Source organism: Canis lupus, chromosome 16, assembly GCF_003254725.2.
Source record: "Canis lupus dingo isolate Sandy chromosome 16, ASM325472v2, whole genome shotgun sequence".
NCBI classification, from domain to species: Eukaryota; Metazoa; Chordata; class Mammalia; order Carnivora; family Canidae; genus Canis; species Canis lupus.
Genome location: NC_064258.1, coordinates 37,453,047 through 37,468,084, shown reverse-complemented (window position 1 = coordinate 37,468,084; position 15,038 = coordinate 37,453,047). Strand labels below are relative to the sequence as shown.

The 15,038-nt window shown below is 40.6% G+C and overlaps 1 protein-coding gene and 1 pseudogene across 6 annotated transcripts in view; one reads left to right on the top strand and one right to left on the bottom strand.

Moving 5' to 3' along the window:
* The window catches only part of TRMT9B (tRNA methyltransferase 9B (putative)), a 71,695-nt gene that overhangs the window by 20,778 nt on the left and 35,879 nt on the right, over positions 1-15,038 (bottom strand). For 5 of the 6 annotated variants that reach the window (XM_049094617.1, XM_025476534.3, XM_025476515.3 and 2 more), the window contains exons 3-5: positions 14,204-14,306; positions 13,610-13,807; positions 90-244 (exon numbers count right to left, since the gene is read on the bottom strand). In XM_049094617.1, coding sequence (XP_048950574.1) covers positions 90-243 — 154 coding nt within the window. In that variant the 5' untranslated portion in view covers position 244; positions 13,610-13,807; positions 14,204-14,306. Of the gene's footprint in view, positions 1-89; positions 245-13,609; positions 13,808-14,203; positions 14,307-15,038 lie in introns of those variants that run through there. The other variant, XM_025476908.3, reaches the window with a different exon arrangement.
* Positions 9,434-10,188, top strand: LOC112678021 (60S ribosomal protein L7-like; annotated as a pseudogene).

The window sequence follows — 15,038 nt, the reverse complement described above, 5'->3', positions numbered from 1 at the left end:
GTTGGTCGATGTATGCAGAGGTGTTTGAATCTGAAAAGGAAAAGCACAATAGACTATATTTCAGACTACATGGCACAACCCTGGGTTACCTATGTCAGCAATGAGGCTGCCCGGCTTCTGCTCCTGGAGGAACTGGCGGACGCGAGGCCATGCTTTGCTCTGCAGGTCGCTGAAGTATGGTGCGGTGCTCTCATACACATCATGCACATGCTGCTGCTCCAGCTGGGCGGCTTCATGGTCCATCCTGGGAATGGGGCCACCCCAAGAAATGCAGGTCAGAGTCTGCTCCAGAGGTAGCCAGAGGATGCAGATTTCCTAAAATTTGGGACCTACTACCACCAAGGTCATACCATCCTGACACTTTTTTTTAAGCTGCAAAGAACAGGGGCACCTGGTTGGCTCGGCCGTTAAGCGTCTGCCTTTGGCTCAGGGCGTGATCTCGGAGTCCCGGGATCAGGTCCCACACGGGGCTCCCTGCATGGAACCTGCTTCTCCCTCTGCCTGTGTGTCTGCCTGCCCCTCTCTCTCTCTCTCTCTCTCATGAATAAATAAAATCTTAAAACCCAAAACAATAAACTGGAAAGAACAAAACCTGCACTGTAACCCTGCCATAGCTGTCCAAAGAGTAGTAAATGTAGAGTTTTTTTTACCTGCACATCTTCAGAAAAGAATGGTTTGGAAATGAGCCAGTCATCACAAATTCTTGTGCAAGATCAATTCTTCATTTTGGAAGCATATATAAAAGACTTACGAAATGGTTCTCTCTGGATAAAATCATTCTATTTAATGCTAAGTACATTTTCAATTTTTATAACAGGTAGCTCATCACTCCTGTCCAATCACAAAGCCCTAGTTATTCTATCTTTTTAATGTTCTGGGATTCCAACCCTTTCTGTTTCCATACTGATCCTGCTTTAAAGAAGGTGCTCATCTCTTGCCTGAATTACTTCCATGGCCTGTTAATAGGTTGGTTTGTTTGTATTTGCTTTTTGGCCCTCTCAATCCCTTCCCTTATGCCACGACTGTTTTTATAACACATGAATCTACTTGTGTTGCTTTCCGTCTTGGACTTCTTCAAAGGCATCTTACAGCTTGCCCGGTCAAGTTCAGGTGTCATAGGGCATTCAAGGCTCTTTCTGATCTGGCCTTAACCTACCTCTTGAAGCCATTTGTCACCACCCTTCCCCAGCACTGGCTGCGTTACTCAGTGAACCATGGTTTCTCAGTTGCAACACATTCTCTCCCATCCAGGGCCCTGAACAGATGCTGCATTTTACCTGGCTAACTTTGCATTCTTGGCACACATGTCACCTCTTCCAGAAAGCCTTGTCTGACCTCTCATGCAGGACTGGGCAATCACAAAGGAGTAGAGAAACATAAGAGTAATCTTAGAGGCCTCTGCTGTGTTGGGTTTAATCTTTTAATTATTCTCTTGAGGCATGTGAGTGAAGGAAAGTGGTCAGGGGCTCAGCATGTGGCTTTTACCAATTAATGTGAAAGTATCCTCGATCATTTGAGAACCCTACAGGTGCATATCAGCTAGTTTGATCCCTCCCATTGTACTCCTGTGTGTCCCATGCATACTTCTACAGATCCAAAGGGCTATGATAGTTTATTTGATATTTTCCTCTAGCCCTGGCTGGAAGATCCTCGAGATCAAGGGCTTATTTAATGCTGAATCCCCTGGGGTTTGCACACAACATACCATCAATAAGTGAACAAACACAACCAGAATGGAGCCTAACCCTGAGTGCAGAGGAGGGTACTGGCTTTGGTAGAAGAAGGAGTGACTCTGGGGAGTGTGGGAAGAGAGTGGCCTTACAGTCACAAGCTTGCAGATGAGAAAGGGACCTGAGAAGGGTGCATCTCTAGACAGCCTCTGTCCCACTCTCCACCCTCCATCCCCTCATCACTTCAACCCTGGAAATTAGGAAGCACTTGAGCAAGGCAGCGTCTAATTAGTAACTGCAAAGTACCTTCCCTTCTTACTCCCCTTTACATTTAAGCAATATCTTGTGGAGGGATACACTTCGAGACTGCATAAATATCTTTTCTCATAGGCTCATCCACCAATTTTAGCATCCTATCCATTGGTGGTTCTTGCCCTAAACAGTTAATACTACAGTTATCACCAAATGATGATAGTCTAATTCCATCATTCCTTCTCTTACAAGGAAGAGCTTTTTAGGATTTACTCTTAAAAAAACAAATTAGCAGTAGACTATCCTTAATTACCCTGGACCTGCCCACAGCCCCTGCAAAAAAATCTGGCAAACTCCTAACAGAGTACAAAATTCATTTGTGAGGTCTGACAAAACTTCCACCCAAACTGAAACAGCTTATGTTGCACTCTCAACTGGAATTTACAAAGTAAACATATGGCTGGCTATGACTGCCTACACACCAGAAAAACCCAAACACTGAGTGCTTTTCTTTTTAATCAAAATCTCCGTAGACTTAAGTCTATTTAACACTTTTTCCACTCAAGGAATCTAATCCAGCAATGCAATTTTGAGGAACCCTAGAACAAATAAATTTACTTTCTTGTACTTGCACACATTAGGCAATTAACATAAACTCGATTATCTTCAATCTGGCTCCCACTACAAGCTAAGAATTTGTAGTATCTAAAGAGTACTCCTTGGAGACCTTCCTCTGAGTCCTCTCCCAAATTGGTTGGCCTGTGCCATACAGAGAGAGATATTTTAAAGTGTGTGAACAATATAAACCCATTTTGTTTTTATTGTATTTTACAGCTGAGGTTATAGACTGCAGAATGAATAGCTGACCGTGAAACTGATTTGTCGAGTTGGGGCTCTCCAATGTGTGACATTTCTAACACTGGATTTAAATTTCCTGCAATATTTTCCATATGAATTTTATACATCAAGGCAAATTCTTTGTGAGCTAGGTAATGTGATTAAGCTAGTGGGATCAGTACTAAGAGCACAGGGTTCAAGGTGAAGCTAGGGAGATAGGATTTGGTTTAGCCAGGCTTTTTAACCTTTGTGCTATCAAGTTCTAGGCCCTTGTAGCTAGCCTTGTTGGTGAGTCATGAAAGAAGGCAAAATAATTTGAAAGGGAAGGAGAAGTCCGATGAAGTAATGCACTGGAAATTCAAGGAACTAATTTAGGTTTTACTTTGAGTGCAATGGAAAGTAGAAAATAGTTTTTAAATTGGTAGATGGGTTGGGGGGTAGGCAATACGATTGGATGTATAATTTTAAAAGATTGCTCTAGGCCTATCTAATTCTAAGTAGACTAGAGTAGCTGTTGTTATTTGTCCAACCAAGTTCACCACCCCCCTTATTCTAATAATTTGTATCTTGTCCTCTTGGTCACAGAGGCCAAGAGGTCACAGGCATGTGACGAAGGCCTGGCCAATCATGGTACCATATTCCTGGACATAATCATTGGTCCAAGGTGGGCAGGTGATATAAGGTGAGCCAATTAGAGTCCCTCCTGGAGATATCTCCGTGTGGCTTTGGGGCACCTGAGTGGCTCAGTCAGTTAAGCGTCCAACTCATAACTTCAGCTTAGGTTATGATCTCAGGGTTGGGAGATAGAGCCCCATGTCAGACTCTGCACTGGGTGTGGAACATGCTTAAGATTCTCTCTCTCTCTCCTTCTCCATCTGCCCCTCCCTGCCCCATTCCCACACACACACACACACGCACACACACTCTCAAAATAAAAAAAAATAAAATTTTAAAAATAAAAATAAAGAACCAGTGGCCTGTCTCTTGCATCACCAGTGGTAGAAAGAAGAAAGATCAGGCTGCCCTTGACTATCTTTCCCTCACATGGAAAAGACCTGTCTTTAGGTAGAAGAGAATGAAGTCAGGCAAAGTAAACAGATGAGAGAAAAATGCAGAGAGAAAAAGAACCACAGCCCACAGAAAGTCCTGGTTCTACTCCCTGAGACTTTGGTTTTTACAGTCCTGGGGGCCCGATACTTCTTATCCTACCCAACTCAGGGTCAGTCAATTCCCCTTATGTACTTATGATTGTTGGGTTTCTGACCTGACCACCACAGGAGTCCTCTCTAATTCAGCATTACTTCTTATACGAAGAGCTTGGGTTTTTGTTCTGCATCTAGCTTGTATTCCTTGCAAAATGGAAGAGAGGAGAGAAAGTGATAGAAAAGTAACAAGAGAGGTCAGTCGCTTGATGTGCTTTCCCATGGAGAGAGGAACAAAGAGAAGGATCTCAGCAATGCTTCTAGCAACAGGGTCATCATTAAGAAGTCACCAATATTTGGTTGCCCTGTTCTGAGATAACACCTCTCCATCCAATTTCATTCAGGCAAAGTTTGAATTTTGTCCATTAAATATGATCAGAAAGATGTAGATTGTGTTTGGGCAGAAGCTTTAGGAGCCAGTGGGTAGCTCCAGTGCTGTTTTGCATGTCTCTGCAAAATCATGGAAACAGTAGCATAGTCCCCAAGCAACTGCTCTTGATGGGCAGACAGTGTGGATATTTTAAGCCAAAAAAAGGGGAAATAAACAGCTCATGTAAGAAATGTTGAACAGGTAACGAAAAAGTAAAAATTATCAATCATATTCTATTAGAAGTTACCTTGTTACTTTGTGAGTCAGTCTTTTTCCTTCATAAATATTAACATTTTCCTTTTTACTACAGATGTAACAAAACTGGGAGAAAACTGAGACAGTACTGCATTCCGCTTCTTAAAACTTAATTTATTATTGTGAGCCAAGAAGCTACTTTTGTCTCTGGTTTTCTCCAAACTTCTCAAGTATAATTTCCTTCATCCAGTAAATGTCACAGGACCCTAAATGTTTCAGAGTCTACAGAGTACTATAATGACTTAAGCAATGCAACCGGATTCTGGACTCTAAAGAAACAATGTAAAATATACAGATTTGGTTAGCCCGTAGTATCTAGCACTAACTAGTCTTAAATATAATAGGTATAACCATGTTTAATGAGTAAGTGAAAACTGAAACTCCAGCCAAAGCAACAATATTTTTAAATTATTTTAACAGTTTAGGAATAATTGACATATAACAAACTGCATATATTTAATGTGTGTGATTTGATAAATTTCATGTGGGGAACCATGAGACAATTACGATAATGAACATAGCCATCACCCACAAAGTTTCCTTCTGCCCCTCTGTAAGCCATCCCTCTCACATGTCAGTCTTTCCTGATGCCATCTTTCCGGGGGAAAAAAAAAAAGGGTAGAGAAGTGCACATAGAGACATGTCCAATACTCACAATTTCACATGCAACTTTGAGATCTGAAGTGAGTACCAAAAAATGAAATACTTTTAATGATCACTGGCAAACTGTACACATATACCACACACACGTATAAATAGTAAAAATAATTCAGAGGAGCTGAAAAGGCTTTCTGAGAGATTTTCCTAGTATCTCATCAAGGAGATGAGACACTGCCCTTGACCCCCAGAGAACACAGGGAACTCTGAGAGGCCTTGTTTAGTCCCCTGGAGTGGTTCCTTGTCCCCAGGGAGGCGTCACCAGAGCTGCAGAGTCTCAGGGCAGTTCCTATAGTAACCACTCCTAGAAAGGCAGCTCCAAGATTAGGATCATAAGCTCTAAGCTCACAGCCCAGTGACCAGAAGGGATCTGTCTTTTGTTTGTGATGGGAACTTCTGTTAAATTTTATCCTGAGTTTCTTTCCACACCACTATTTTCTCCTTCATGTTTGGCTCAATGGAAAACGCACTCATTTGTTTTCTTATTTAATTGTATCCAGATACCTACCTACTGACTACATTTCTGAATTAAACCCTCTTTCTAGGAGGTCAAACAATAAAACTTGGAGGAAAAAAGAGCTTCTATATAACCTTGGGCTAGGTTAAACTTTCTTCAACAGAAAGACCTAACCGTAAAAGGGAAAATAAATAAATTAGACTATATTAAAATTAAGATATCCAGGGGCACCTGGGTGGGTCAGTCAGTTGAATATCTGACTCTTGGTTTCAGCTCAGATCATGATCTCAGGGTGGTGAGATCGAGCCCTGTGTCAGGCTGCATGCTCAGCATAGAGCCTGCTTAAGATTCTCTCTCCCTCTGCCCCCCCCCGCCCCCGCTCACACTCCTCTTGTTCTCATTATCTCAAATCAATAAATACGATCTTTTAAAAAAATTAAGACATCCATAGGAGAGTGAAAATTCAACCCATAGGATGTGAAAAGATGGTCATAGTACATACGTCTGACAAAGGATCTGTATCCAGAATATGAAGATTTCTTCCACATTGTCAAGCAAGAGACAAACAACTCAATATAAAAATGGGAGAAAAAAAACCCCTCAAAACTTCACAGTGGGCAGGAGATGAACAGGAAACACACAAAAAGTGCGCATCTTCATTCATATCAGGCAACTGCCGATTAAAACCACACCATGATACCACCACCTACGCAAGAGGATGGCTAACAGGAAAAAGACAGAAAATGCCAAGTGTTGGTGAGAACTGGGAGTGTCCAGAATCCGAATATGCTGCTAGGAGAATCGTAAATTGTGTCAGCCTGTTGGGAAGACTCTTTGGCAAGTGACAACTAAGCCAAACATATGCATATCCTGTGGCCCAGAGATTGTACTCTTTATGTATGTGTATATGTATCCAAAAGAAATGCATACATATGTTTACCAAAAGACAGTCACACTCTTCAGAATAGCACAGACCTGGAAATGTCTATCATCAGTTGAACAATCAAATAAATTGCCATGAATTCATACAAAGAAATACTGCCGGGTAATAGAAGGAAGTCTGTGACTATATGCAGTGAGATGGCTCAGTCTCATAAATAAAATGTTAAAAGAGAAGACACAAAAGAATACGGAGTGTAGGATTCCATTTATGCAAAGTACAAAAACAGGTAAAGCAAACCTGTGTCATTAGAAGTGGAATAATAGTTACCTGGGGGCGTAGGAATTGCAAAGGGGGGCACTGTCCTGGGGTGTGGGTAATATTCTATTTCTTGATCTGGGTCCTGTTTACATGAGTGCGCTTATTTTGTGAAAATTCATCTAAGTGTACATTTGTATGTGCTCTTCTGTGTATTTCGATGTAAGAAAACCCTTTTACTTTCAGACAATTGTCCTACTATGAACTTTAAAGCATTTTAAAACCCACAGCTGAGCAGAATATCCTTTCTCAGCTGTGTCCTGCCATTGCCAGGATGAATGAATGCTATTCGGTTAGTGCCTTCTGGGGGATACCTAGACACCGGAGATTACTAGGGTCAAAGATGAGTTATGGTACTATTTTGAGGCAGTATTCCCATGAAATTAGATGATGTAATAATATATACTCTTATATACAACAGGAGAAACTGTTGAGAGAGTTTTTAGCTCAGAAGAAATGTAACTGAGGATTTCCTGGTCTCTTTTTTCTTGGAATAAAACTATAAAAAATTTTAAGATCATAAAAAAGACCTGAACAAATAATGATAAACCCAGTGCTTGGGATGTTCACCCAAGCACTGTGACTTCAACAACCACACGCCTCAAGACTCTGATTCACAAATAACCCTTATGCACATGATATAGGGAAATGAACTGAGGGTTTCTTACTAATTTAAATAAAATAATGACTCATGCCAGATTATCCAGTGACCCGTGAAGAATAAAGTCCATTTGCTCTCAGTAAATATGTCATATTAGGGCAGCAGGTTAGCAACTAATTGGTCTGTGGCAAGAAAAGAAACTCACTTTACTAGTCCTAGATCCATGTGCTCACTAGATATTGAATAGCTTTACCTAAACATCCAATGTGAAATTAAAGATGAATTATGTTAGCCACAGCCTCCAAGTAGCACAACTACAATGATATATGAGGATTACAGATCTCAGTAAGTGGATGGGAACAGAAATTATATAAAGAATCCAGGAAGGGTGCTATCTTACCTTTAGCCTATAACAGCACGCTGGTCCTACTCTTACTTACCATCATTCTCTAATTACCTTGTTGTTCTATTGTGACTGTTACTCATTAAGATAATTCTCAGATACTTCAATGCCTTTTTAGAAATGTTTGGACAAACTGAAATTTCCTGATTTATTACTCCTATGTTGATCAGCTGGAATGTTTAGGCAGCTGTTTCTGTGGCTCTCTGCAAGTACACTTACTGGAAAAACCTGCTGAGCTTATGGGAGAATAAAATCTTTCAGAACGATTTCACAATATTTATAAGCTTTAGAACCAAGGAAACAGCAATGTGGAGCCTAATTGAAAGGTGGACGGTTAACCTCCTGAACAACACATACATAATAGAAGAAACAGGGTTCCCCAAAAAACGAAGGAGCCAAAAATATATGCTAATACAGTTTTTCTTTTTCTTTTTTAAAGATTTTATTTGAGAGAGAGAGAGAGAGAGACAGTAGGGAGAGGAGCAGAGGTAGAGGGACAAGCAGACTCTGCGCTGAGCACAAAGCCCAACAGGCGGCTTGATCCCACAACCCTGTGATCATGACCTGAGCCAAAATTAAGAGTCAAGATGCTTAACTGACTAAGCTACCCAAATACCCCTACAGTTTTTCTTTTTAAAGAAGCAAAATGGAATGATGAGGGAAAGAGGAAAGACACCAGGGGAAGAAAAAAGAAGGATGGGAAAAAAGGAAAACAAATATATATTGAATGATTATCATGTGCTTCCTATATGTTAAGGTAAAAGAAGCAAGACACAGCAATGGGAAAAATAGACAAAAATCTAAGAGTTCTAATTTTATAGGGATAAAAATAAGGAAGAAGTGATAAAATATGTAATTTTATGATTTTATTAATTAATTTTATATATATTCCATTAGGGCTCAGAACTATTTACATTCTAATATTCATTGTTCATAGAATGTATTACCATTAATCATTAATAGAAATAACACTGACAACTTGTAACTACAACTGAAATTTGCTTGAACCTTTGTATTAAAAAATTGAAGTTCAAAATAACACCAAAGAGGCTTAAAAACCCTTGCTCTAGAAGTCTAGAATTGTGGTATGCTGGAGTCTAATATATTATGTTCATTTCCAGTGTAACTGGAAATTGTTAAAAAGGAAATTGTCTGTGAGCCCTGCTTGTATGTAAAATAATATATCACCAAATGAATGCATGGAGAAATTCGGATCCTCACCTTAGAATTCAATTAAATTGTACTTATAAGAAGTTTCAAAGACTGACCAAAGCTGGGCAATCCACCATGTTTCCTAAAGCCCTGCTGGGGCTCCTGGGTGGAGCAGTCTGTTAAGCATCTAACTCTTAATTTTGGCTCAGGTTGTGATGTCAAGGTCATGAGAGCAAGCCTCGCATCAGGCTCCGTGCTCAGTGCAGAGTCTGCTTGAGATGCTCTCTATCTCTGTCCCTCACGCTTGTGCTCACTCTCTCTTTCTAAAATAAATAAATATTTTTTAAAAATCCCAAACACCTCTTTTCTGGCTGGAACCATGGAGGGTGCAGAAGAGAAGAAAAAGAAGGTTCTTGAAGTGTCAGAAACCCTTAATAAAAAGTGAAGGAATGTCACAGAGTTGAAGATCAAGCATCTGAGGAAAAAAGTTTGCCCAAAAGATGCTTTGAAAGGCAAGGAGGAAGTTTATCTATGAAAAAGCTAAGCATTACCACTAGGAATACAGGCAGATGTACAAAACTGAGATCTGAATGGCAAAGATGGCAAGAAAAGCTGGAAACTTCTACGTGCCTGCAGAACCCAAATTGGCATTTGTCATCAGGATCAGAAGTATCAATGGTGTGAGCCCAAAGGTTCGAAAGGTGTTGCAGCTTCTTTGCCTTTGCCAGACCTACAACAGCACCTTTGTTAAGCTCAACAAGGCTTCCGTTAACATGCTAAGGATTGTGGAACCATATATAGCCTGAGGAGGGGGGACCGAAACCTGAAGTCAGTGAGTGAACTGATCTACAAGCATAGTTATAGCAAGATCAACAAGAAGCGAATTGTCCTGACGGATGACACACTGACTGCCTGATCTCTTGGTAAATAGGGCATCATCTGCATGGAGGATCTGATTCACGGGATCTAAACTGTTGGAAAACAGTTCAAAGAAGCAAATAACTTTTTATGGCCCTTCAAATTATCTTTTCCACGTGGGGTATGAAGAAAAAGACCACCACCTATTTTGTAGATGGTGGAGATGCTGGGAACAGGGAAGACCAGATCAATAGGCTTATTAGGAGGAAGAACTAAGATATCTCCCATGATTATTTTTATAATCTGGTCAGTTAATAAATTACTACTTTCAAATGGAAAACAAACAACCAACGCTGTTAACCTGCCTTTCAGGGAGAGTAGCAAACTTGAAAATTCTAACACAGCCAAGGCATAGCAATCAAATCACTTCAGGTCACCCGACGTGTTTGAAGATCTGACTGCTAAGGAAGGGGAGAGAGGGAGGGAAAAAGGACTCTGACGTGTGAACCCCAAAGCATGAAGGCACAGAAGTATTGCTGGAGGTAATTTCCAGCAATAATTTGTTTTAAACAGTAAGACGTTAGTTTGAAAGAGCAGAGGATCTGGCAAAGGTAGGTGTGAAAAATAATTTTGGAAATTCGAGATTCTGTGGAATGTCTGATCTCTCCCCAAACCTGAGGCCGTATACTTATGATCATTATTTGCAATCCCAGACATTTTAGAAATTAAATACATTTTATTTTATTAATTAATTAATGTACTTATTTATTTACTTGTAGAGAGCAAGTGGGGAGAAGGGGATAGGGGAAGGAGGAGAGGCAGAGGAAGAGAGAGAGAATCCCAAGCAGACTCTTGGTTGAGCAAGGAGCCCAACATTGGGCTCAATCTCACAACCCTGAGATCATGACCTCAGTTGAATGAAATCAAGAGTCCTATGCTTAACTGACTAAACCATCCTGTTTATGCTTAACTGTCTAAACCATCCGGCAACCATCTCTGAGTGCTGCAGAGATCAAATACTTTTTATTTTTTTATTTTTTACAATTATTTATTCATTCATTCATTCATTCATTCATTCATTCGAGACACAGAGAGGCAGAGACCTAGGCAGAGGGAGAAGCAGGCTCCACATAGGAAGCCTGATGCAGGACTCAATCCCAGGACCCCAGGGTCATGCCCTGAGCTGATGGCAGATGTTCAACCACTGAGCCACCCATGTGCCCCAAGATTAAATACTTTTTAAAACTTCTGTTTATCCTCCCTTCCTTTGAGGAACTGCTCCCAGCTCAGACACCACATGATGCTGGGGCCTGCCGGTCCTGTAGGCCGGGGACAGTCACTCTCTCTCCCCAGGGATCACATTTCATAGGGTTGAAAACCCTTCAGGGGTCTCTATGTTCTGCAGGAAGAAGCTTGTACTCCTCAATTCAACATTCAAAGCCCTCTACAACCTGGTCCCAGTCTATCTTCCCAGTCTTATATCCTGGAACCACCATATCTCAAATTGTCAGCTTCTACCTGAAGACCTCTCTTCCCCTAAGTGGGTCTCCTCCCGAGTGTCTCATACTCCCCTGGAAAACTGATGAGAGGTCATTGGAATCAAATCACTAATGGCACAACCCTAAAGTAAAGATCTTCAGGTTCCTTCCAAGTGTTGCCTTTCCTGAGGTTTCGTTTGTAGCTCTTTCTTCCATTAGCTACTTAGTACGCTGCCCCAAAACCTGTCCTTCATGTCAGAGGAAGTATGTTTGGTATTTGCTGCCAACAGACTTTATTAAAGACTTGGATGTGTCTTCATGACCACAGCTTGCACCTTGGGGTGCCACGGTGGAAGAGTCACGCTGTGGCCCTGAGTTCCTGACAGGACTTGCCACTGCTTGTGGTACTAGAGCATCCTGGGATGGCAGGGTCATGTAGGAACCAGCACTAGCCTAAGAGATCAGAGTTGTGGTACTACCATGGCCATCTTTGCTGTTTCTTCCCCTTTCTTTCTGTAACCACCACAACCTAATATCTGAGCTGCTTTTACAGTTTCCAGGCTTTCTGTTTCCCTTGCCTTCCTCCCACTCCCCATATCTCATATATCCATAAAGGTGGGAGTTTGCACCATCCTCCATTAATCATCACTTGCTGCATAATGCAAGACACTGTATGTTCCTGTGGTAAAAATGACAGCAGGGATCACACAGTACATGTGTTACTACTGGCTTGATGGCTGCAGCTTGTCACTTTTCTTCCATGAACCCAAGGAAAGCAATTTAGAATCTCTGTTCCATGCCAATTCTGGATAATTTTCCAGATAATGGATAATAGCCATTTCATAGGGTTGAAAACCCTTCAGAGGTCTCTATGTTCTGCAGGAAGAAGCTTGTACTCCTCAATCTGGCATTCAAAGCCCTCTACAACCTGGTCCCAGTCTATCTTCCTAGTCTTATATCCTGGAACCACCATATCTCAAATTGTTAGCTTCTACCTGAAGTCCTCTCCTCCCCTAACTGGATCTCCTCCCCTGAGTGCATCTCATACAGCTCCTCATTCAGATCTTTGCTAAAGCCAATAGACTGTTCTCTGTCATCTGAAATGCTCCATCCCCTTCCCCCTTCTAAAATCTTACCTGGCCTTCAAAGTCTAGCAAGCTTCTTCCTCCTCCATAAAGACTTCATGGGAAGCCATAGATACAATCCAGCATTCCCACTCTTTTTGTATTCTGCATATTTATTATCTGTATCACTCTTAAAACATTTCTCATGGTGCCATCTTGAATTCTCAACTTTGTATACATGCCCAACAAGACTAGAAGCTCCTGGAGGGCAGGAACTGGTCTGTGATCTGTCTTTGTCTATCTCACAGTGCTCAGGATACTGCTGAACACAGAGCAGTCACCCAACATTTAACCGTAGAACCAATGCATTGATGACCTGTTTCTTAGCTCCTTCTGCAAGACAACAGGACTTTACTCCAGACAAACTGGTCCTCAAGTCTTTGGTCAGAAATCATAAATGCCCTGCTGAGGACCAACATGCACTCAGAGGAAACAGGGCTAGGACCAAGCTCTCCTGGTTGTGTTTTTATTTCATGATTTCCTGCCCTGGCCGAGACCTGTTTTCCATATAACCCCAGGCATGCAGAAGTCCCAGCTTTGTATCTAAAAGCAAACACAAGCACTATAAATTATTCTCCCATTATAAATGCCACAGAAGACACAATATTAAAAAAGAGAACATAAAACTCTGCTTTAAATTTTTAAAGACCTACTCAAATTGCAATTCTAACATAACAGTTCGAGTTGGTCAGGATAGTTTGAAGACTTAATCATAAAATACATAGGTTGGTCTTTTTTTTTCTTTACCTTTCAATCCATGATCCTTCAAACTTAACATCTGCATATTATTTTCAAGTACAGGTTATACTGCAAACTTTTGTATGCTAACAACCGTCATTTAACAATAATGCTCTTCAACTACTAGAAAAGTATTTTGCTCTCTAAAAAACAGTAGGTATATTCTGGTCATTTTAACGTACCCTGTACAACTATTTTCAAATTCTTTTTATCACCTAATACAAAAATAAACTCCAACTTGCTTTGTATCACATTGTCATAAATTTAAAATTATAGGGATTGGGACTAATGAGGTTTGCACAGTATCCCAACATGCTCATGTTATCTGAATTGCAGTAAAAGCTGAAAGCTACTAACCTGAGTCATCTTGTGATTACAGGAAAATTACTTCTTGTCTTTGTGAAGCATAGCAATTTCTACCCTCAGAGAGTGACAGTTTTTGCTCATGACTTTCTTAGAGTGTAATGTAAATGAAAAACAGTAGAGTTAAATCAAACAGCAGGGTCCTTCACATGATGAAGCACTTTGCATGAGTCTCTGAAGGGAACACAGGCCCTATTCGGAAAAACACAAACACTAGATGTCATTTTACATAATGCAAATATTGAACCAGCTACAGCCCAGGTTGACCTCTTGACCTATGCATAAATTACCCAGGGATGAAGGGATTAGAAAGAGCTGTGAATATGTGGAGTATGCCAGAACTGTAAGAGCTATTTCTGAATTAATTCCTAAGCTTTCTATAAAATATACAGTACTTTCTCCCAAAATTACATTGAATGATCTCATCTCGTTCCTAGAAAAATTACAAGCATTGAGAGTCAACTCTGAATCCCATGGTTTAAGGAAACAAATGTATACTACTTAAGACAATATTACTAAACTGCATTAAAGCATTCCAGTACAATTTAACTACTCAATATTTGTTCATAATATCAGTTACTTCCATACCACTTTGAGAAGTACTCCTACTTATTCTTCATTGATCACATTTATTTTCTTTTTTCATAATACATTGGGTCTGTCATGAAACACATCAGAAGACTCTTCGTTACTAGAAAAAAAAAAAAAAAAAAAAAAAAGATGGGCCTTGTATGCCAAAAAGCACTTTGTAATGTAGAAGTCTTGGGGTATAAAATGAAATCTGGAGAGATGCCTGGTGTGGTAGGAAAAGCCAATTCTGTAAAACCTTAGGACCTGACTCCTTATCTGTAAATAAAGCAAATAGACCTTATATCTAGATCACAGTTCTCAACCATGTTCCCTAGTCTTCAGATTCTTTGTATGTAAATTTCACTGCCACAAACCATACCTCTTATATATAGTGATTCTCAGGATGGTGGGGTGGCTTGCAGGTAGCTTCCCCTAACCTCCCCTGCTCTCCATCCCACACTAATCTTGGTCCCTACCTAAGAATCACTGATCTGGGTGTGCTTTGGAAATTTTATTTTGGGTCTTCAGAATATGCCTATACATTTAAACCCCAGTTGTCCCTCAATCATATCAGGTATATGATCACTGGGACCCCCAAGAGTTGACCTTTTAGGAAGCACATTTAAGAAGGGTCTTGAAAGAGCTATTTGTCATAGGATCTCATCTTCCCTCATGCAATTTTAGAGTGAGCCTTTATTGTAAAGGAGATGATGCTTGTTCACTGAGACCCCATGTTGTCCCGAAAATAAATGCTTTCTCCTTGGATCCATGCTTGCATACCCTGAGCTAGGCACTCAGTGGAGTGCCAACTGGGCTATGTACCTTTCCTTCAGGAATTAGTACCTAAATGAAT